We start from the raw sequence: 21,777 nt of genomic DNA, 5'->3' as shown, positions 1-21,777 counted from the left end.
AAATACACTGTAATGAAGTACAGTATTAAAAAGTGAAATACGTACAGGTACTGTATATACATTACACTAAAAAAGGAAGTAATAATTGCTTCAAGGCTGATTTTCGTTTCTCTGCTGCAAGATCATGTGGTCTTTTAGGACAAAGGAGCTGGATCGCATTGCTTTCTTCCTGCATTTCCAGCCAAGTCATTGCTGTATTTAAACATTTAAAGACTTCTGCATGTGTCAATCCCACATCAGCATTAACCTGGTGATCATCATCAGTTTCTGTTCCTTGTCTTGTACTGATTCCATGATTTCATCATCTGTTATGATCTGATCATTTGCATGACTGCATATCCATTCGCTGACATCACAATCGGAGCAACCAGGAACCTTTTGGCAATGTTTTCAAGGACATAATCATCATCTTCTTGTGTAGAATTATATTTCACATATTTTTCAGGATTTCGTTTTTAACCTGATTGCAAACATCAGCAACCATGTAGGAACAATGTTTTATGTTCTGTTCTTTTAGCAATTAGATCATTCTGCATTCAGTTTCTATGTCAGCCAAAATAAGTTTTGTAGCAGTTGTTTCAATGAAACGATAACTCCTTGATCCATTGGCTGCATTACCGATGTCATATTTGGTGCAAAAATAAAACTTTGCATATACCTTCCTTTCGCTCTAGGCTTTCTGCTGTAGGACGTGAAGGTGCATTGTACAACAATAAAATGACATCTCCATCTTTTCCTGTTTAAAACTGAAATCTTTTCACTTCCGGTATGAAGCAAGTGTCATACCAGTCAAGGAAAGCCTTGAAACTCATCCAGGCATTTCTTTTTCTTTTTATGCTTCTGTACAACAGCGGAAAGTTATGTATGTTTTTGAGTGCACGAGGATTTTTAGATTTACAAATCGGCAATAACTCCAGCTTATGACTACCAGTTTCATTTCCCCCAACCGACAGTGTGACAAGTTCTTTAGATGACTTGAATCCAAGAGCAAATTGCTCCTTGCGACGAACTAGTGATTTACTGCGGAGCGATTTCCAACTCAGATCCGTTTCATCTGGGGTCATATTTATTTATTTCTGCATTTGTACCTCACATTTTCCAACTTCATGGTAGGTTCAATGTGGCTTCCAGTTATCTAAAAGTAAGGTTATTAAATTAACCAAGAACGTCATTAGCTGCTGGTAAATTCAATAAAAGTTTTTCACCATGGATTTTGATTTGCCTTATTCCATGGTGGTGGTGCTTGAAATTTTGAAGCCATCCAGAGCTGGCTTTGAAGTCTGAATCGTGGCAACACTCCATACTACAAATCCCTGGGCAAGTAGTTGCTTCCCATGTCTATCTCAATAGCAGACTATGGACATTTCCTCCAGGAATTTGTCCAAACCTTTTTTTAAACCCAGTTACACAAACTGCTATTAACACATCCTCCGGCAAAGAGTTCCAGAGCTTAACTATTAGTTGAGTGAAAATATATTTCCTCATATTTGTTTTAAAAGTATTTCCATGTAACTTCCTCGAGTGGCCCCTAGTCTTTATACTTTTGGAACGAGTAAAAACTTGATTTATTACTTTCGTTCTACACCACTCAGGATTTTGTAGACCTCAATCATATCTCCCCTCATCTGTCTTTTTTCCAAGCTGAAGACCCCTAACCTCTTTAGCCTTTCCTCATACGAGAGGAGTTCCATCCACTTTAACATTTTGTTCGCTCTTCTTTGAACCTTTTCTAATTCCACTATATCTTTTTTGAGGTATGGCAACCAGAACTGAACGCTATACTCAAGGTGCAGACCCACAGTGGAGCGATACAAAGATATTATAGTATTTTCGGTCTTGTTCTCCATCCATTTCCTAATAATTCCTAGCATCCTGTTTGCTTTTTTGGCCGCCACCGCACACTTAGCAGAAGATTTCAGCTTATTATCTACAATGACACTCGGATCTTTTTCTTGAGTCCTGATCCCCAAGGTGGACCCTATCATCAGTTAACAATGTGCATCACTTTGCATTTGTCTACATTAAATTTCATTTGCCATTTGGATGCCCAGTCTTCCAATTTTCTAAAGTCTTCCTGCAATATTTCACAGTTCGCATGAGTTTTAACAAACTTGAATAGTTTTGTATCATTTCCAAATTTGATCACCTTACTCATGGTTCCGATTTCCATATCATTTATAAATGTTAATAATACCGGTCCCAGTACAGATCCCTGCAGCACTCCACTGTTCACCCTCCTCTATTGAGAGAAATGACCATTTAACCGTACCCTCTGTTTTCTGTCCAATTGCCAATTCCTAATCCACACCAGACCTTGCCTTCTATCCCATGAGTCTTTAATTTTCTCAGGAGTCTCTCATGAGTAACTTTATCAAAAGCTTTCTGAAAATTTAGATACACTACATCAACTGGCTCACCTTTATCCACATGTTTATTCATGCCTTCAAAGAAATGAAGCAAATTGGTGAGGCAAGACTTCCCTCGGCTGAACTCATGCTGACTCTGCCCCATTAAACCATGTTTGTCTTCATGTTCTGTCATTTTATTCTTTATAATAGTTTCCACTATTTTGCACGGCACTAACGTCAGGCTTACTGGTCTATAATTTCCCGGATCACTACTACTACTACTACTACTTAACATTTCTAGAGCACTACTAGGGTTACGCAGCGCTGTACAAATTAACAATTAAGGACGGTCCCTGCTCGGAAGAGCTTACAATCTAATGGACGAAATGTCAAGTTGGGGTAGATAAGTTTCCTGAGAAGTGGTGTAGTGATTAGGAGCCGAAGGCGACATTGAAGAGGTGGGCTTTGAGCATTGATTTGAAGATGGGTAGGGAGGGGGCATGGCGTATGGGCTCAGGGAGTGTGTTCCAGGCATGGGGTGAGGCGAGATAGAAGGGACGGAGCCTGGAGTTGGAGGTGGTGGAGAAGGGTACTGAAAGGAGGGATTTGTCTTGAGAGCGGAGGTTACGGGTAGGGACGTAAGGGGAGATGAGGGTAGAGAGGTACGGAGGGGCCGCAGATCGAGTGCATTTGTAGGTGAGTAAGAGAAGCTTGAACTGTATGTGGTATCTGATTGGGAGCCAGTGAAGTGACTTGAGAAGAGGGGTGATATGAGTATATCGGTTAAGGCGGAAGATAAGACGTGCGGCAGAGTTCTGGATGGACCGAAGGGGGGAGTAGATGGCTACGTGGGAGGCCAGTCAGGAGTAGGTTGCAGTAGTCAAGGCGAGAGGTAATGAGAGAGTGGATGATAGTTTGGGTGGTGTGCTCGGAGAGGAAGGGGCGAATTTTGCTGATGTTATAGAGGAAGAAGCGACAGGTCTTGGCTATCTGCTGGATGTGCGCAGAAAAGGAGAGGGAGGAGTCGAAGATGACACCGAGGTTGCGGGCAGATGAGACGGGGACGATGAGGGTGTTCTCAACTGAGATAGAGAGTGAAGGGAGAGGGGAAGTGGGTTTGGGTAGGAAGACAATAAGTTCAGTCTTAGACATATTCAGTTTCAGGTGGCGGTTGGACATCCAGGCAGCAATGTCGGATAAGCAGGCCTCTAGAGCCCTTTTAAAAAATCGGTGTCACATTGTCCACCCTCCAATCTTCAGGTACTACAGACGATTTTAACGACAGGTTACATATTACTAATAACAGATCAGCAATTTCATGCTCGAGTTCTTTGAGTACCCTTGGATGTATGCCATCTGGTCAAGGTGATTTACTACTCTTTAATGTATCATTTTGTCTCAGTACATCTTTCAGTTCCTCCGCATCACCACCCTTGAAAACCGTTTCCAGTACAGGCAGATCTCTTACATCTTCCGTAAAGACAGAAGCAAAGAATTCATTCAGTTTTTCTGCTATGACCTTAATCTCCCTGAGCCACGGTCCTTTGTGATCTACCAGTCCCATGAGTGTGGCAAATTTTCTCTTCATATTCTGTTTTAGCCTTCTTTATTAATGCTTTGAATCTGACTTGCCAGTGCTTATGTTGCTTCTTGTTTTCTTCATTTGGATGCTTTTTCCATTCTTTGAAAGACAATCTTTTGGCTGCAATAACCTCTTATTTCACCTTTTAACCACGCTGGCTGCTGTTTTTCTTCTTTCCTCCTTTGCAAATACATGGAATGCATCTGAACTGGGCTTCCAAGGTGGTATTTTTGAATAACGTATATTCCTTATTTAGTGTCCTAACCTTAGTGACCAAAATCCTTTTAGTTTCTTTTTAACCATTTTCCTCATTTTATTATAGTCGCCCTTTCAAAAATTAAATGCAGCTACAGTAGATTTCCTTTGCGGGTTCATCCCAGATAGCTCAAACTTGATAATGTTATGATCACTATTTCCAAGGGAACCCAACACCACTACCCATAGTTTACAGTAGCATCACCTTTGTCTTTTTATATCAGATATTGTTGATATTTCTATATTCTTCTGTTAGATTTTTCCCCAACACTCCCTTTCTTAATTTCTCCACAATATCAATTTTGTCCTTTATTGATAAAACATGCCTTTTTTGCTTTGTTTCAATTTTCTCTGCCGTGTCCAAGCAAGTTGAAAGTGCAAGGCTTTTTCCTCTGCAGCGTCCCCACAACCTTTTTTTCTGCTGTGTATGAGTCGAGAGGAAAAGGGAAAGGGCAGGGATTTTCTCTGCTGCATCCCTGCTCCCGTTCATATAATTTCCTTCAGAAGACTGTGAGGATTGGCTGGGAAGGTACTGTTGGGCATATAATGCGTCTGGATAACTGGACATCCAGATGATCGGCATTCAGATATTCGGCGTCGTACTGCTCTTCAATTCAAGACCACCTTCAACAGGGATGGTGCTCTTCTTTGTTACTCCCTGATTTAAGTTTTTGGCTATATTCTTCTTTGAGCTCTCTTCGTTTTTTTTGCTTTTTAGCTTTTCGCTATCTGTAAACAGTTCTGCACATCCCCTCATTAGTGTGTTCATGTAATTTTATTTCCATGTCACAAACCCGTGTCAAATGATTTTTTTTAGAGCATCCGATACAAAACAATTGTGCTTATCTACTTTTACCAACCACCATTCATCTGTTGGGGCTTTACATATTATATGAAGGTCAGTCCTTCTTCTTTGGTTTATTCATATCTTTTATAATTTTGTTTAAGTATTATACAAGATTTCCGTTATCATTATAGTCTTCTCATTTGATTATACATTTATATGTTGTTGTTTTCTGATTGTTGTAGATATTCATACATTTATAGTTGTATTGTGTATATTTTTAAATTGTTTATTGTTTTTATTTAGACCCCTGAAGCAGGTTAAACGCCAAAACACGGATCTGTGTCGAGTCTTCACTAATAAATGTTTTACCACACCTAGAAGGCTCCACATGTGTTCCTGGTTAGCCTGGTCTACTTCCCACTCCCTATCACTTTCTGCTTGTTTCCGTGGGATTTCAGTGTTCCTCTGCTTTGGCAGAGTTTCACTGCTCTTCTTTGTTAACATGGATACCAAGGCAACAACCTTAGGAAATTCCAGGCCTTTATGCAAGTCCTCCTGGGGCAGAGGATATAGCCTACCCACCTTGGGATCTGAAATCTAAGAGCTGAGGTAAGGGCAAGGAGTACCCCCCCCCCCCCCAATTAGCTGCAGCTAAAAGCATCATGGACAGTCAGTGAGAGCTCTTTGCTTGGCCCTTCTGTAATTTCTTCCCCTGCTAGAGGGGAAGGTAAGTCAAGTGATGTTGGACATCACAGCAGGACTTATGTCAATAAGCAGGGGATATCAGGTGTGCGATGGTAATTTATGAGGCAGCCCTCCAGCTGGGTGTAGTCTCATTTACTGGCTGTCTCCATGGTACACATTTCAGTAGTCACTATATTAAAAAAAAAAACAGATGTGGATAAAATAGATAAAACAAAATACAAAATCCACTCGGTGAAAAGTGACTAATATAACTTCTTGTTAAAAGGGAAGGAAAAGCCTCAAAGAGCTCAAAATCTAAAAAAGATTTAAAGACTTGAAAGGATCAATTCGACCACTTAATTGTTCATTATTGGCAAAAACCTTCTCAAAAGGACCATCCAAAAAGAATATATTCTTTTGTTGCTTATCAGTGCGTTCCTTATACGATATTGCTCAATATATTGTTTCTTGACAAATTAAGTTCATATCCCAAAAAAGCAACAACAAAAAGTGCGTATCTTTATAGCGCTAATGTGATGTGCAGAATCGGAGCCAAAATGCCACTGTTCCTGCTGGATACATGCCCCTCAGGCCAACGATGGGCAATGTGATAATAATGGGTGACTTCAATTATCCAAATATAGACTGGGTAAATGTAACATCGGGACACGCTAGAGAGGTACAATTCCTTGATGAAATCAAGGACAGCTTTATGGAGCAGCTGGTGCAGGAGCCGACAAGAGAAGGAAAAATTCTAGACTTGGTCCTTAGTGGAGCGCATGATCTGGTGAGGGACGTTATGGTACTGGGGCCGCTTGATAACAGTGATCATAGTATGATCAGTTTTGATATCAACCTTGAAGTAACTATACACAGGAAGTCAAATACGTTAGCGTTTAATTTTAAAAAAGGAGACTATGATAAAATTAGAAGAACAGTGAAAAAAAAACTTAGGGGGACAACTGAGAGGGTAAAAACTGTACAACAGGCGTGGACGCTGTTCAAAAATACCATCCTGGAGGCCCAGGCCAAACATATTCCACAAATTAGAAAAGAAAGATGGAACTCCAAAAGACAGCCGGCCTGGTTGAAAAGTGAGGTGAAGGAAGCTATTAGGGCTAAGAGAAATGCCTTCAGAAAATGGAAGAAGGAACCGTCTGAAAATAACAAGAAGCAGCATAAGGAGTGACAAAGCAAATGCAAGGTGCAGATAAGGCCAAGAGGGATTACGAAAAAAAGATAGCATTAGAGGCAAAAAAGCATAGTAAAAAAATTTTTCGGTATATTAAAAGCAGGAAGCCGGCAAAAGCATTGGTTGGGCCGCTGGATGACCGAGGGGTAAAAGGGGTGATCAAGGAAGACAAAGACGTAGTGGAGAGATTGAATGAATTCTTTGCTTCGGTCTTCACCGAGGAAGATTTGGGTGGGATACCGGTGTCGGAAATGGTATTTCAAGCGGACGAGTCGGAGAAACTTACTGACTTCACTGTAAACCTGGAGGACGTAATGGGGCAGTTCAGCAAACTGAAGAGTAGCAAATCTCCTGGACCGGATGGTATTCATCCTAGAGTACTGATAGAACTGAAAAATGAGCTTGTGGAGCTAAGTGATATGCAACTTATCCTTAAAATCAAGTGTGGTACCGGAAGATTGGAGGGTGGCCAATGTAACGCCGATTTTTTAAAAGGCTCCAGGGGAGATCCGGGAAATTATAGACCGGTGAGTCTGACGTCAGTGCCGGGGAAAATGGTAGAGGCTATTATTAAAAACAAAATTACAGAGCACATCCGAGGACATGGATTACTGAGACCAAGTCAGCACTGCTTTTGTGTGGGGAAATCTTGCCTGACCAATTTACTTCAATTCTTTGAAGGAGTAAATGAACATGTGGACAAAGGGGAGCCGGTTGATATTGTGTATCTGGATTTTCAAAAGGTGTTTGACAAGGTACCTCATGAAAGGCTACAGAGGAAATTGGAGGGTCATGGGATAGGAGGAAAAGTCCTATTGTGGATTAAAAACTGGTTGAAGGATAGGAAACAGAGAGTGGGGTTAAATGGACAGTATTCACAATGGAGAAGGGTGGTTAGTGGGGTTCCTCAGGGGTCTGTGCTAGGACCGCTGCTTTTTAATATATTTATAAATGATTTAGAGATGGGAGTAACTAGCGAGATAATTAAATTTGCTGATGACACAAAGTTATTCAAAGTCGTTTACTCGCGACAGGATTGTGAAAAATTACAGAAGGACCTTGGGAGACTGGGCGGCTAAATGGCAGATGACGTTTAATGTGAGCAAATGCAAGGTGATGCATGTGGGGAAAAAAGAACCCGAATTATAGCTACGTCATGCAAGGTTCCACGTTAGGAGGTACGGACCAAGAAAGGGATCTGGGTGTCGTTGTCGATAATACGCTGAAACCTTCTGCTCAGTGTGCTGCTGCGGCTCGGAAAGCGAATAGAATGTTGGGCATTATTAGGAAAGGTATGGAAAACAGGTGTGAGGATGTTATAATGCCGCTATATCGCTCCATGTGCGACCGCACCTTGAGTATTGTGTTCAATTCTGGTCGCTGCATCTCAAGAAAGATATAGTGGAATTGGAAAAGGTGCAGCGAAGGGTGACTAAAATGATAGCGGGGATGAGACGACTTCCCTATGAAGAAAGACTAAGGAGGCTAGGGCTTTTCAGCTTGGAGAAGAGACGGCTGAGGGGGAGACATGATAGAGGTATATAAAATAATGAGTGGAACAGGTGGATGTGAAGCGTCTGTTCACGCTTTCCAAAAATACTAGGACTAGGGGGCATGCGATGAAGCTACAGTGTAGTAAATTTAAAACAAATTGGAGAAAATTTTTCTTCACCCAACGCGTAATTAAATTTTGGAATTCGTTGCCGGAGAACGTGGTGAAGGCGGTTAGCTTGGCAGAGTTTAAAAAGGGGTTAGACTGTTTCCTAAAGGACAAGTCCATAAACCACTACTAAATGGACTTGAGAAAAATACACAATTCCGGGACTAACGTATAGAATGTTTGTACGTTTGGGAAGCTTGCCAGGTGCCCTTGGCCTGGATTGGCCACTGTCGTGGACAGGATGCTGGGCTCGATGGACCCTTGGTCTTTTCCCAGTGTGGCATTACCTATGTACTTATATGTAATGATGGCTAGCGTTTCGCTTAGCTGCTTCAGGGTCCCGGATAGCAGAGTGTCTTCTAAAAAAGAACAGTCATTTATTAGGGCAGGCGCTCAAAATCAAGTAGAACAAATTATAAAACAAATTCAGTCGCTCACAAGCATGGTATACAGTATAAATCTTCTATGGCCATCTCCAGCACACTACGAACAGCAAAATAGCTTCTATTTAATAAGGTTCTGACGTTGGACGCCTTCAGATGGACCAATCTTAGAAAAAATGAAATCATTCAATACGTGAATTGAGCTCCGTGGGTTCCAAAGAACATAGCTTAAATATCCATTGCTGTTCTTGTAGCAATAGAGTCCTATGATTATCACCTCCTCTAGGTAGTGGCGGTATATGCTGTAAAACAACACAGCGAAGGTCATAAAAAAGATGTTTCTCACAATGTTCCGCTAAGGGTAACCCAGTTCTGTTAGTCGACAATGAGCTCTTGAGCTCACTCAACTGGACTCAATTTCCAGGAGGTTTGACCAACGTACACCCTCTGGTATGGACAGATCAAACAATACACCACAAAATCAGATTTGCAGGATGTCTTCGAGTTCAAAGGGCATTTCTTCTGATCTACGGGGTTAACAAAAACAGATATTCTAATCATAATGGCACAATTCCCACATTTAACATGTCCCATTATTTCTTCATTTAAAGGAGCAGCAGGCGACAGTACAGGCAAGAGAGCTGGGCTCACATGTTCTTTAAATTTTTGGTCCTACTAAAAGAGAAACTTGGAGAGGAATCTGTGAACTCGGAATTATTCTCACCAAATGCCAATGCTTACATACTGCCCTTGATATTCTAGAGGAGAAGGAATTGTATTGCATTACATATGTAAATATTTCTTCTTCTTCATCTTTATACATCTCTAATTTCGGTGTCAATAAGAGATCCCGATTGTTATATTTAGCTCGGCGATAGTCTTTATGAACCACATCTACAGGATAGCCTCATGCTAATAACTTACCTGATAAATCTTTGGCTTGTTGTTTAAACCCTTCGTCAGTAGAACAAATCCTTCGGTATATGAGGTATTGAGAAAAAGGTAAACTATTTTTCAAAGATGATGGATGACTACTCTTATTATAGTCCAGCAAAGTATTTCGATCAGTGCTTTTGTGAAATACCTTAGTTCTAAACCCCCTAGTGGTTTTTGTAACCAAAACATCTAAAAAGGAAATCCTTAGGGGTTCAAAATGTAGTACAAATTTAATTTGAGAATGACAGTTGTTCAAATAGTCACAGAACTGATGTAGAAGGTCTACACTTCCTTCCCATAGGAGAAAGATATCTCTCTATATAAAAGGCAAAACCAACGTTCTATGAAGCCTCCAGCCGGAAGTGTAAAGGGGGCGAGATATCCGGTTTCCCTATGAGTGTCTGCCCCGCCCTCTCTGTAACACAGTCAGTGAAGGAAAACAGCAGAGCACGAAATCAAATCGCTGGCTCTGTAACAGTGAAGGACTCAGAGAGGGGAGGGGAGAGAGGCCAGAGGGCAGGGACACACACACTCCCACATGCACACAGAAGAAAACATTGCTAGCCCCCGTTTCATTTGCATCAGAAACGGGGCTTTTTTACTAGTCATCAATAAAACGAACCCATAGAAGGGCATAAGTTCAGCAGTATAAACGTACCTCTGCTCAAAAGCTCTCATAAACAGGTTCGCCACCAAGGGAGCCATATAAAAACTTATTTACATGTATAGATAGGATCTTATTAAAATAAAGATCACACCTAAAAGTAAGTGAGGTGAAAGCTGGTATCTAGTTGTACAAGAGACATGTTCAAGATGGAGCATGGGCAGAGTCACAATCTACATGTGCATTTGTAAAATAGACGCTCATATATACTGTGTGTGTGGGTATGTGTTTACACCTGCTTTTGAGGTGTCAGTGTACATCAAACATATAAACGGCAAGTGACCGACTCACCTGCAAATGCGCAGTACAGACTTCCCTCTCTGTCCTGCCCTCGCATCAAGACGTCAGAGGCCAAAACAGAGAGGGAAATGGAGTCGGACTGTTGGACGCCACCTGGAAATGAACATCGCGCGAACCAACCTCTACCCTACCCCCATCCCCCTCCGTATCGGGCCCCCTGCACTGACCTAACAGTGCCTGTCACCTCCGTGTGGAAGCGCTGCAGGCAGCTGCAGAGCGATCTGCTGCTGCCTGTAGCGCTTTCACAAGGAGGTGAGAGGCGCTCAGTGCAGGGGGCCTGGCACGGAGGGGGGAGGGAGCGGCGGTGAGGAGGGTAGCTGGACATGGGGGGAGGGCAGGGGGGGCAGAGAGGAGGGTTGCTGGACATGGGGGGAGGCCAAGGGAAAGAGGAGGGTTGCTGGATATGGGGGGGAGGATCGGTGGACGGGGTGAGGCCAGGGGAGAGAGAAGGGCTGCAATACTCACCCGTTTTTACGGGCTTAACGGCTAGTGCATTTATAAAATACAAAAATACTTGCTCTTGAGCTGATGTAACGCATGCACCTCAAATCTAGGTGTGATTTCTTCAGGATTTGTGCTAGTATTGCCTATGTCTTTATAAAACGGGTGCAAAGTAGAGGCCTTCCTGCCCAATTAACCTAGGTGGCCTGTTATAAAATGACACTCGATGAGCGAAAGATGGCAATACTAAAAAAGCGAGTCATAGAAAGCGTTCCAATGGTAGTCTGAGGGGGTACGCACACATTTTCTAGTATTGTTGTCATTCACTATCCTGTTAATGTCTAAAACAAACTGAAACTTAAAAGCTGCGCTTCATCATAGTTGAAAAAAATCTTGGTGTTAAATTAAAAAAAAATAAACCCAGAAAACTATCCAGTTAGTGATGTGGTGCTGCTTTTACCTTGCTAAGGATTTGTTGACCAGTTTTCAGTAATTATATGTTCCCTTTTTTCTTCTCTCCCCCAGATTCCTCAGTAAAGGCACTGGTCAGTTTGAAAGGTAAGCCCTGCCGTGCCTTCCTTCCCCAGCTTCACTAAGGTGAGGGACTGAAATGGAGGTGTGCACTACAGTCTTGACTTTCTAATTTTTCTAAATTTAGGCTTTTTTGATTTGGTGAGAAATGTGAATCAGTTGTTGATCACATTACCGTAAATAGTCAAAATCATGCCCAGGGCAGAGATTTAATGGGCCACCCTTCCCCCCTCCCCCATTTTGAGTTAAACTTTTTTTTCTAGTTTTTTTCTAAATGGGTTCAAATTTTGTGAAACAATCATTTATTCAAGTGTATTGCTGGCATTTTATTTCTCCGAGGACAAGCAGGCTTCAGTCTTCTCACAAGTAGGTGACGCTGATCCGCAGCCAGTACCCCCCTCGACATCGGTGGAGGAAGCTTCCCCCACCCCCCCCCCCAATTTTTTTTTTGTAGTATTGATACATAAGTTAATATAACAAAGATCACAAGTTTGGACAGCAAACTTTTGTGAAACAATTATTTATTAAAGTGTGTTGCTGTCCTTTTTTTTTTTTTTTTCTCTGAGGACAAGCAGGCTTCACTCTTCTCACAAGTGGGTGACGCCTATCCGTTTCACCTGGTCCGGCATTTTGCCAAAGTTAAAAAAATAGAGCTTTGTGGCCACTTGGGCTTCCTTGCATACATTTTTGAAGCATTACAGGTTGGATGTGGCCACCCGGGCAGATGCCCGGTTTGGTGCAACAGTGCTGTTTAGGGGAGCGGCAGCTTCGCACCCTGATTAGAGGACTGCTTTGGTACATCCCATCAGTTTCTGGATTCATCTGCTGCTGGCGCATAGGAAGGTAAAATTATGACTTGACATATATACTGACTAAGTGAGGGGATAGCCGTCCAGGATCACTGTCTTCAGTACAGTATTCTCTATCTCCATCTGCTGGTAGATGGACACAAACTATCAGTTCCTTAGCATCCCTCCGGACCGGCCCAGGATTGAACTGATGGGTTGTGTACGCCTACCAGCAGGTGGAGACTGAGAAAACTCTGACTCTAGAGAGCCAATAGGAGCCCTGGCCATGTGACCCTAGCCTCAGTATTTTCTCAGTCTCCCAGCAGGTAGGAAGTGAGCCCATTAGTCTCTCTCTCTTGTGTCTACATTACTCTGGTTTTTATTTCATCTTCTGTGCCAGGGGAATTCTGTTAGAGGCTGGTCAGGTTTTAAGTTTTTTCCTTTTCAGCCTCTGGGGTGCTACACTTGGGTGATTATCTTCAGGTTCTGGGGTCCATGGCAGCGACTATAGAGGTAGTTCCCTGGGCCAGGGCTCACATGAGATCTCTCCAGTTGTCTCTTCTGTCCCGGTGGTCCTCTCAAATGGGTTCCCTTCAGATGAGGTTGTCTTTCAGCAACCAGGAACGCAGCTCTCTATTCTGGTGGCTACGGATGAAGAATCTTTCTGCAGGGATGCCATTGGAGTCTCCTCTGTGGGTAGCCTTAACGACAGATGCCAGTCTCCGGGGCTGGGGAGCCCATTGCCTAGACAGGTAGACCCAGGGTCTCTGGTCTCCTCTAGAAGTGTTTCAATCCATCAAGTTTTTGGAGACCAGAGCTATTCAGCTAGCTCTGCAGGAGTTCCGTTCTCTGCTGGCGAGCAAGGCGGCGCGGGTTCTCTCGGACAATGCCTCAGCAGTGGCTTATATCAACCACCAGGGGGGAACGAAGAGTCGTCTCTTGAGTCGAGAGGTGGCGAGTCTCATGGCATGGGCGGAGGTTCACCTCACCGCCATCTCAGCCTCCCATGTGGCAGGAGTCGAAAACATTCAAGCAGACTTTCTCAGTCGCCACACTCTCGATCCAGGAGAATGGGCTCTCAGCGATCGAGCGTTTCAGTTGATAATCGAGCAGTGGGGCACTCCAGTTCTAGATCTTTTCACGTCCAGTCTCAACTCAAAGGTTCCTCACGTCTTCAGTCGCTGAAGGGATGCAAGAGCGGCAGGAATAGATGCCCTCTTACAGCAGTGGCCCTCCGGTCTGCTTTACGCGTTTCCTCCGTGGCCTCTCTTAGGTTGTCTCCTACAGAGGATTGGGGAGCATGGGGGGCCGTTAATTCTGGTGGCTCCAGACTGGCCTCGACGTCCTGGTATGCGGACTTTCAGCGTCTTCGGGTGGCATCTCCTCTTCGTCTTCCAGTGCACAAAACCTTGCTGTTGGAAGGGCCAGTTCCGAGTGGAGGAGTGGCCTAGTGGTTAGGGTGGTGGACTTTGGTCCTGCGGAACTGAGGAACTGAGTTCAATTCCCACTTCAGGCACAGGCAGCTCCTTGTGACTCTGGGCAAGTCACTTAACCCTCCATTGCCCCAGGTACAAATAAGTACCTGTATACAATATGTAAGCCGCATTGAGCCTGCCATGAGTGGGAAAGCGCGGGGTACAAATGTAACAAAATAAAAATCCAGACCTGGCTCGATTTTTGTCTTACGGCTTGGCTCTTCAACGAGCCCGTTTAGCTAAGAGGGGATTTTCAGCTCCGGTGATTTCTACCATGCCTCGGTTTTGTCGTCGCTTCACCTCTCTAAGCTATAGTCGCACCTGGAGAATTTTTGAGGCTTGATGTACAGATGCTGGGATTGCTCCTTTTCGGGCTTCGGTGGCTCAGATGTTAGATTTTCTGCAGTGAGGCTTTGATAAAGGTTTGTCTCTCTCTTCATTTAAGGTGCAAGCGGCAGCTCTTTCATGTTTCAGAGGTCGGATTCAGGGTAAGTCCTTGGCTAGTCTTCCTGATGTCTCCCGCTTTTTGAAGGGGGTTAGTCTTCTTCGTCCACCAGCCAGATCGGTCCTTCCATCTTGGGATCTTAATCTGGTGCTTTCGACTCTAACGGGGCCTCCTTTTGAGCCGTTGCTGGCTTGTTCTTTGAAGGATTTGACTTTTAAGACAGTGTTTTTGGTCTTGCGTCAGCAAGGAGGGTCTCGGAGTTGGAAGCTTTTTCCTGCAGGTCTCCTTTTTTGGAGTTTTCTAAGGAGCGAGTGGTCCTTCGTCCAGTTTCTTCCTTTTTGCCTAAGGTAGTCTCTCATTTTCATTTGTCCCAGTCTGTTTTTCTTCCTGTTTTGGGATCGGCCTCAGGAACGGAGTAGCAGAGGAAATTGCGTACTTTGGATGTTGAGAGAGTACTTAAACGATATCTCGCAGTTACTGAGGACTTTCGCCGCACGGATCGTCTTTTTCTTTTTGCTGGTTGTCGTAAGGGTTTGCCAGCTTCTAAGCCCATGTTATCTAGGTGGATCAAGGAGATGAAAGCTTCTGCTTACCTTTTGGCGGGTAGAGCAGTTCCAAAAAGTGTTAAAGCTCACTCTACAAGAGGGCAGGCAGCTTCGTGGGCGGAGTGTTTCTTGGTACCTCCAGCAGAGGTTTGTAAGGCAGCGACATGGTCCTCTCTCCATTCTTTTTCTAGACATTACAGACTTGATGTTCAGTGCCTGCTGGAGGCGGTTTTTGCATCTTGAGTACTCACAGCGGGTTTGCTGGGGTCCCTTCCGTAGGACTACTGCTTTGTTACATCCCATCAGTCCAATCCTGGGCCGGTCCGGAGGGATTCTAAAGAACGAGAAATTAGACCTTACCTGCTAATTTGCTTTCCTTTAGTCCCTCCGGACCGGCCCAGGTCCCTCCCGTGTTCTTTCATGACTGTGGTTTTCTTTTCTGTGTTCGGAGTTACTGTGTTCAGATGTTCAGTTGTCGGATACAGAGCTGTTTTGCAAGTTGATAGTTTAAAAAAAAAAAAATAAAAAAGCCTTTTTATATATATGATTATGGGGGGGGCCATACCTCTTCTCTGGTAAGAGTTGCTGGTGAGCCCTATTTCACGGCACAGCTGTTGTTTAAGCACGTTTCTGGAGTGCTTTGTGGCTGCTTGGATTCTACAAGGCACAGAAGGTTGGTCTTTTCTTTTCTGCTTTGTTATTCAAATACTGAGGCTAGGGTCACATGGCCAGGGCTCCTATTGGCTCTCTAGAGTCAGAATTTTCTCGGTCTCCACCTGCTGGTAGGCGTACACAACCCATCAGTCCAATCCTGGGCCGATCCGGAGGGACTAAAGGAAAGCAAATTAACAGGTATTATTATGGATTAAGAACTGGTTGAAAGATAGGAAGCAGAGAGTAGGATTGCGTGGCCAGTATTCTCAGTGGAGGAGGGTAGTTAGTGGGGTCCCGCAGGGGTCTGTGCTGGGTCCGTTGCTTTTTAATGTATTTATAAATGACCTAGAGATGGGAATAACTAGTGAGGTAATTAAATTCGCCGATGACACAAAATTATTCAGGGTCGTCAAGTCGCAGGAGGAATGTGAACGATTACAGGAGGACCTTGCGAGACTGGGAGAATGGGCGTGCAAGTGGCAGATGAAGTTCAATGTTGACAAGTGCAAAGTGATGCATGTGGGTAAGAGGAACCCGAATTATAGCTACGTCTTGCAAGGTTCCGCGTTAGGAGTTACGGATCAAGAAAGGGATCTGGGTGTCGTCGTCGATGATACGCTGAAACCTTCTGCTCAGTGTGCTGCTGCAGCTAGGAAAGCGAATAGAATGTTGGGTGTTATTAGGAAGGGTATGGAGTCCAGGTGTGCGGATGTTATAATGCCGTTGTATCGCTCCATGGTGCGACCGCACCTGGAGTATTGTGTTCAGTACTGGTCTCCGTATCTCAAAAAAGATATAGTAGAATTGGAAAAGGTACAGCGAAGGGCGACGAAAATGATAGTGGGGATGGGACGACTTTCCTATGAAGAGAGGCTGAGAAGGCTAGGGCTTTTCAGCTTGGAGAAGAGACGGCTGAGGGGAGATATGATAAAGTGTATAAAATAATGAGTGGAATGGATCGGGTGGATGTGAAGCGACTGTTCACGCTATCCAAAAATACTAGGACTAGAGGGCATGAGTTGAAGCTACAGTGTGGTAAATTTAAAACGAATCGGAGAAAATTTTTCTTCACCCAACGTGTAATTAGACTCTGGAATTCGTTGCCGGAGAACGTGGTACGGGCGGTTAGCTTGACGGAGTTTAAAAAGGGGTTAGATAGATTCCTAAAGGACAAGTCCATAGACCGCTATTAAATGGACTTGGAAAAATTCCGCATTTTTAGGTATAACTTGTCTGGAACGTTTTTACGTTTGGGGAGCGTGCCAGGTGCCCTTGACCTGGATTGGCCACTGTCGGTGACAGGATGCTGGGCTAGATGGACCTTTGGTCTTTCCCAGTATGGCACTACTTATGTACTTATGTAGGTAAGGTCTAATTTCTCCTTTCTGGATTCATCTGCTTTGACTAAAGAAAGTATCAGTTAAGTCATAATTTTACCATCCGAGGCTTCCCCTGCAATCCAATCACCACTTCAGGCACAAAGTTCTCTCCTTCCTACTTTCTGTCCGAAGCCCCATTAAGATCCTCATCAGAAAAGCCCTCTATACTTCAGACTAAACAGTCCATGCCTGCTAATTGGAACAGAATCATTTATGTAATGTACTTGCTTTTTCAGCTCCTTTGGTCCCATTAGATATGGTAGGCCAGTTTAGAAAAAGGACTTTAGCAAACTGGCTTGCATCATGTATACAATTCCACTATGATCAAACAGTTGCTCCTCTGAGCTCCAAGGTCAGGTCTCATTAAATTAGATCTACTGTAGTGACAATAGTTCTCCTCTTAAAGTACTCGCTGAATACCATTTTTCAAAGCAGCCACATGATCCTCTCTTCATATTGTTTGGACTCTATCGTCAGCACAAGATACTATCTTTGGTTAGGTGTTGCTGGCTAATCTTTTCCTATGCGCTAACAGCAGTCAACTGTGCAGGCTGCTCTAAAGACTAGGTTGTTATTGAACTTGAGTCACCCACTTTTGTGCCTAACTAAACCCTACTTTTCAACATCTGTAACTGATGATACTTGTGTGTAGGTTGCAAAGATTGGCGTAGCTAGATCTCGGCGGGAGGGGGGTCCAGAGCCTCAGGTGGGGGGGCACAGTTTAGCCCACCCCCCACCACCACTTTCGACCATTGCCACCGCTGCCAGGTACCTTTGCTGGCAGGGGTTCCCAAGCCCCGCCAGCCGAAGTCGTCTTCAGCGCTGGTCTCCAGCACCTTCGCTGATCTGTTTCTGTCAGTCCTGACTCCTGACATCCTGCAAGCACCTCCTGAAGAAGACTTTGGCTGGTGGGGGTTGGGGACCCACACCAGTAAAGGTGCCTGGTGGCGATGGGAGGGGGGTCGAAAGTGGCGGGGGAGGGGGATCGAAAGTAGTGGGAGAGGGGCGGTGGCGGGGGGGGGGGGTCGAAAGTAGAGGGGGCCAGGGCTAATTGTGTGGGGACCCATGCCCCCATGGCCCCACCTAGCTACACCCCTGACTTGGGACATCTTGTTTCTGACGTACATATCCTCTACAAAACGAGGCTTCAAATGTGTTAATGGAATATGTGGAAGCACTTCTTTAACTTCACACCACATGATATGTGCAAGGCTGGTCTGGCTTCAGCTGCTACCCAGAAAAGCAAATCATATATATTGATAGAAGTGAGGGGTGCTTGAACAGACGTGCAAGAACGAGCTCCAGATACCCTCCGAAAGTTTGCTAATTGGGAAACCGAGATCCCGTAATGGGAAAGCGGAAGGGTAAACTCGGAGTACCTACCTCCACAGGTAGAGTTGATCCCCCTCTCTTGCGGCAACTAACGCTGGTAGAATCTGGACTCCGAATGCCGGGAACCGGAGGAAATGCTTTGGGTGGTCCAGGAGATCATGCGGACCTAAGCGCTGAAGGAGCGTCTCTGAGCCCTCCGTCGATAACGGTACCCCCGAGACCAGGAAGGGAAACCGCGGGAGCGAGTGCACAGCCAGCTGAATCCGGAAGTCGTTTTACAGAGACCGTGCGTGGAGACCCCGTTGCCGCGTCGACGCCAGTGAGAACACCACCTCAGGTATCGTTACCGAGGAATCCTGACGAACCCTCCCTTGGCCTCGGAGTTTTGATCAAACCAACGACCGTTACTTTGGATTCCTTATGGGAAGCACTACAGGGACTAACTACCAACCTGCAGCAAATAACAGGTACTTTGAGGGGCGAAGTAGCGGAGATAAAGCAATCACAAAATGACTTTGTAGCAAAAACTGTTGAACAAGCTTCTAAGATGGAACATTTTGATGAAGAAATTAAAACTGTGAATTCCATTACACAGACACTGATGAGGGATAATAATCTTCAAAAACGGAAAATAGAATATTTGGAAAATCAGATTAGGGGAAATAATTTGCGGTTTTTGAATTTTCCGAAGTCTCCTCTTATGCCAGCTATAGATATGTTAAAAAAGTATTTTAATGAAGTATTAGGTATTCCCCCTGAGGGGTATCCACCTATTACGAAAGCATTATATATCTCTGGAGCTGGAGAGCCTGGTTTGCTTAACCCCCAGTCTGATTTAAACCTAACAGAATTTCTAGAGTCCTCATTAGATGTAGTGACCAAGAGAACTACACTTTTGGTCACCTTTGCATTGCAATTAGATCGGAATAATGTTTTTAAATTATATTTCCGCCACTCGAAATCCCCGTTCTTGGGCTCAAAAATTCAAATATTTCCTGATTTTGCACGAGAGACTCAAAGAAAAAGAAAGAAATTCTTGTTATTAAAGGAAAGAGTATTGCGCATAGGTGCAACCTTTATGTTAAGGTTCCCCTGTAAATGTTATATTTCTTTGAATTCTGTTAACTACATATTTTTTGAACCTGAGAAATTATTAGAATTTGTGTCTTCTAAAGAAAGTGCTGCAGTAGTTCCTGAGTGATAGCGTGAAGCCCAGTGGCAATTTTTCTGGCTCTGTCTGTATCAAAATATTGTTAGTTTACCTACATTTATACTTCCTATTTCTTGGATCAATATTATGTGGACTAAATTGTTATACATTTTGCCTTTATTAAGGGACTTTATTCCCAATATAGAAGTTTTGTTTTATTTCTAGAATGTGAATTTATGTGGATTGCATAAATGTATTTGAACAAAAGTAAAATAAAAAAAAAAAAAAAAAAAAAAAAGTGAGGGAAATAATGTATTCATTCTAGAAATGGACTTCTCTTCCCTTTAGCCATGTAGACCAGAACTGGTTGGATCGACTGGGGTTTTTTTTTTTCTGCCATCTATTATTTTACTATGGTGGTTATTTTTGAAGCTCTATTCTTGTTTTGGATGTCTGAAACTGGCATTTAGGTGTTCATATTGCATGAACGTCCAAATCCCAATTTTATAAAGGCAGGATATGGACGTCTAACACTGCAATATGTCCACATAGCAAAGGGGCGTGGCCTGGGTATGTTTTGGGTGGGACTAGAGAGTGCCCAAAATATGGACATCCAGCTCCGATCACAGAAGGGGGAGGGACATCCAAAAAGATGGATGTCTGTATTTCGACCCAGTACTTGTCACACCAGGCAGAAAAGGTGCTCTGAGCAGCCCTCCACTGGAGGGATTAAGGCACTACACCTCCTTAATCCCTCAGTGTTCGCTGTTCCCTGAACATGAAACAAGGAATACCAGGTTCTATGACAGCTTCAGGTATTATGGACATGCAGGTCTGAAGAATAGCCTGTAGCGCTGGTTCCCAAATCTGGGCCTAGAGGCACCCCAGCCAATCAGCTTTTCAGGATACCCACAATGAATATTCATTAGATATATTTGTATAGAGGGCAGTACGTGCAAATTTCTCTCATGAATATTCATTGTGGGTATCCTGAAAACCTGACTGACTGGGGTGTCTCGGGGACCAGGTTTGGGAACCTCTGGCCTAAAGGTTAGAGCAGTGCACTAACTAAGGGACCTAGGTTGAAATCCCACTTTGGCTCCGCCTCCTTTTTTTTTTTTTTTAAAGTGAGTTCTCCAGGGATAGAAAAATATCTACTGTACTTGAATATATTTATTTCATTTACTAGTAAAAAAGGCCCGTTTCTGAGAGCAGTGAAACGGGCGCTAGCAAGGTATTTGTTTTCTGCCATGAATGTGTTGTAAGTGGTTTTTATTATAACTGTGTTTTGTTGGTAATGAATAATTGAAATTTTTGTTTTATGTGCAATTTCATTTTTTAATTTTTGTTGTTTTGTTTTTTGGAGTGTTGGTTGTTTTGTTGGTAATGAATAATTGAAATTTTTGTTTTATGTGCAATTTTATTTTTTAATTTTTGTTGTTTTGTTTTTTGGAGTGTTGGTTGTTTTGTTTTTTTGTATTTGTAGGATGTAGTATAAGGAAGTTACAAAGCGGTAGTGGTGTTTGTGAGTTTTAGAGACAGAGATGTGTCTGAAAGATAGATTGTGTGTGTGGGGAAGTGGAAGAGGGTGGGGCAAAGTTGGAGAGCGTGGGCGAGATTTGTGTAGTAATGGTGTGGGTGGGAGGAGGGTGTCTGGTGAGCATGGAGGTGTTGGCTGTTTGCTTGTTTTTGTCTTAAAGTTGCAGTTGTTTTGTGATTTTGGTGGGTTTCGGTGTTGGGGGCATATATTGGGGAAGGGGTGTGTTTTGTGATCATTAAGTGTGCTTCACTGTGTGTGTGACACAGAGAGTGTGTCTTTGTGCGTTTCACAAAGAGTGTTTGTGTGTGTGTGAAAGTGAGAGAGGGTGTGGTTGAGTGGGAGGTTGGTTGCTAGTGTTTGTGTTTTTTTGTTATTGTGTGTATGTCTCACAGTGTCTGGTAGGGGAGGGTGGGTTGTTGAAGCTGCTGTGAGGGGGTGTTGTATTGGGCTTGGAGGGGGGGTTCGTGTTTGTTTTTTGTTTGTTTTTTTTTGGGGGGGGGGTTGGCCGTGTTGTTGTTGACTTGTATGTGTGTTGTGGGGTTTTTTTAAGATGTGGGTTTTGGGGGGGGTGGTGGTTGGGGGATGTCACTTGCTGGCAAAGTGTGATGAAGTAGTGTGTGGCTTTGAGGGTGGTTATTGTTGCAGTGATGATGTAGAGTGAGAGAGAGAGATTGTGTGTGCATGTTCTGTGGTTTTGTGGGGGATG

The 21,777-nt window shown here is 43.7% G+C and overlaps 1 protein-coding gene across 6 annotated transcripts in view; it reads left to right on the top strand.

The window, feature by feature from the left end:
• Positions 1-21,777, top strand: part of LIN9 (lin-9 DREAM MuvB core complex component) — a 239,744-nt gene that overhangs the window by 55,231 nt on the left and 162,736 nt on the right. For 4 of the 6 annotated variants that reach the window (XM_030195723.1, XM_030195727.1, XM_030195725.1 and 1 more), the window contains one exon: positions 11,758-11,790. The exons of 1 other annotated variant lie outside the window; for it this stretch is intronic. In XM_030195723.1, the coding sequence (XP_030051583.1) occupies positions 11,758-11,790 (33 nt within the window). Of the gene's footprint in view, positions 1-5,057; positions 5,084-11,757; positions 11,791-21,777 lie in introns of those variants that run through there. One more of the 6 variants, XM_030195728.1, reaches the window with a different exon arrangement.

This window comes from Microcaecilia unicolor, chromosome 3 (assembly GCF_901765095.1).
Source record: "Microcaecilia unicolor chromosome 3, aMicUni1.1, whole genome shotgun sequence".
NCBI classification, from domain to species: domain Eukaryota; kingdom Metazoa; phylum Chordata; class Amphibia; order Gymnophiona; family Siphonopidae; genus Microcaecilia; species Microcaecilia unicolor.
Note: the sequence above shows the minus strand (reverse complement) of the source record. Positions and strands in the feature narration are given on the sequence as shown.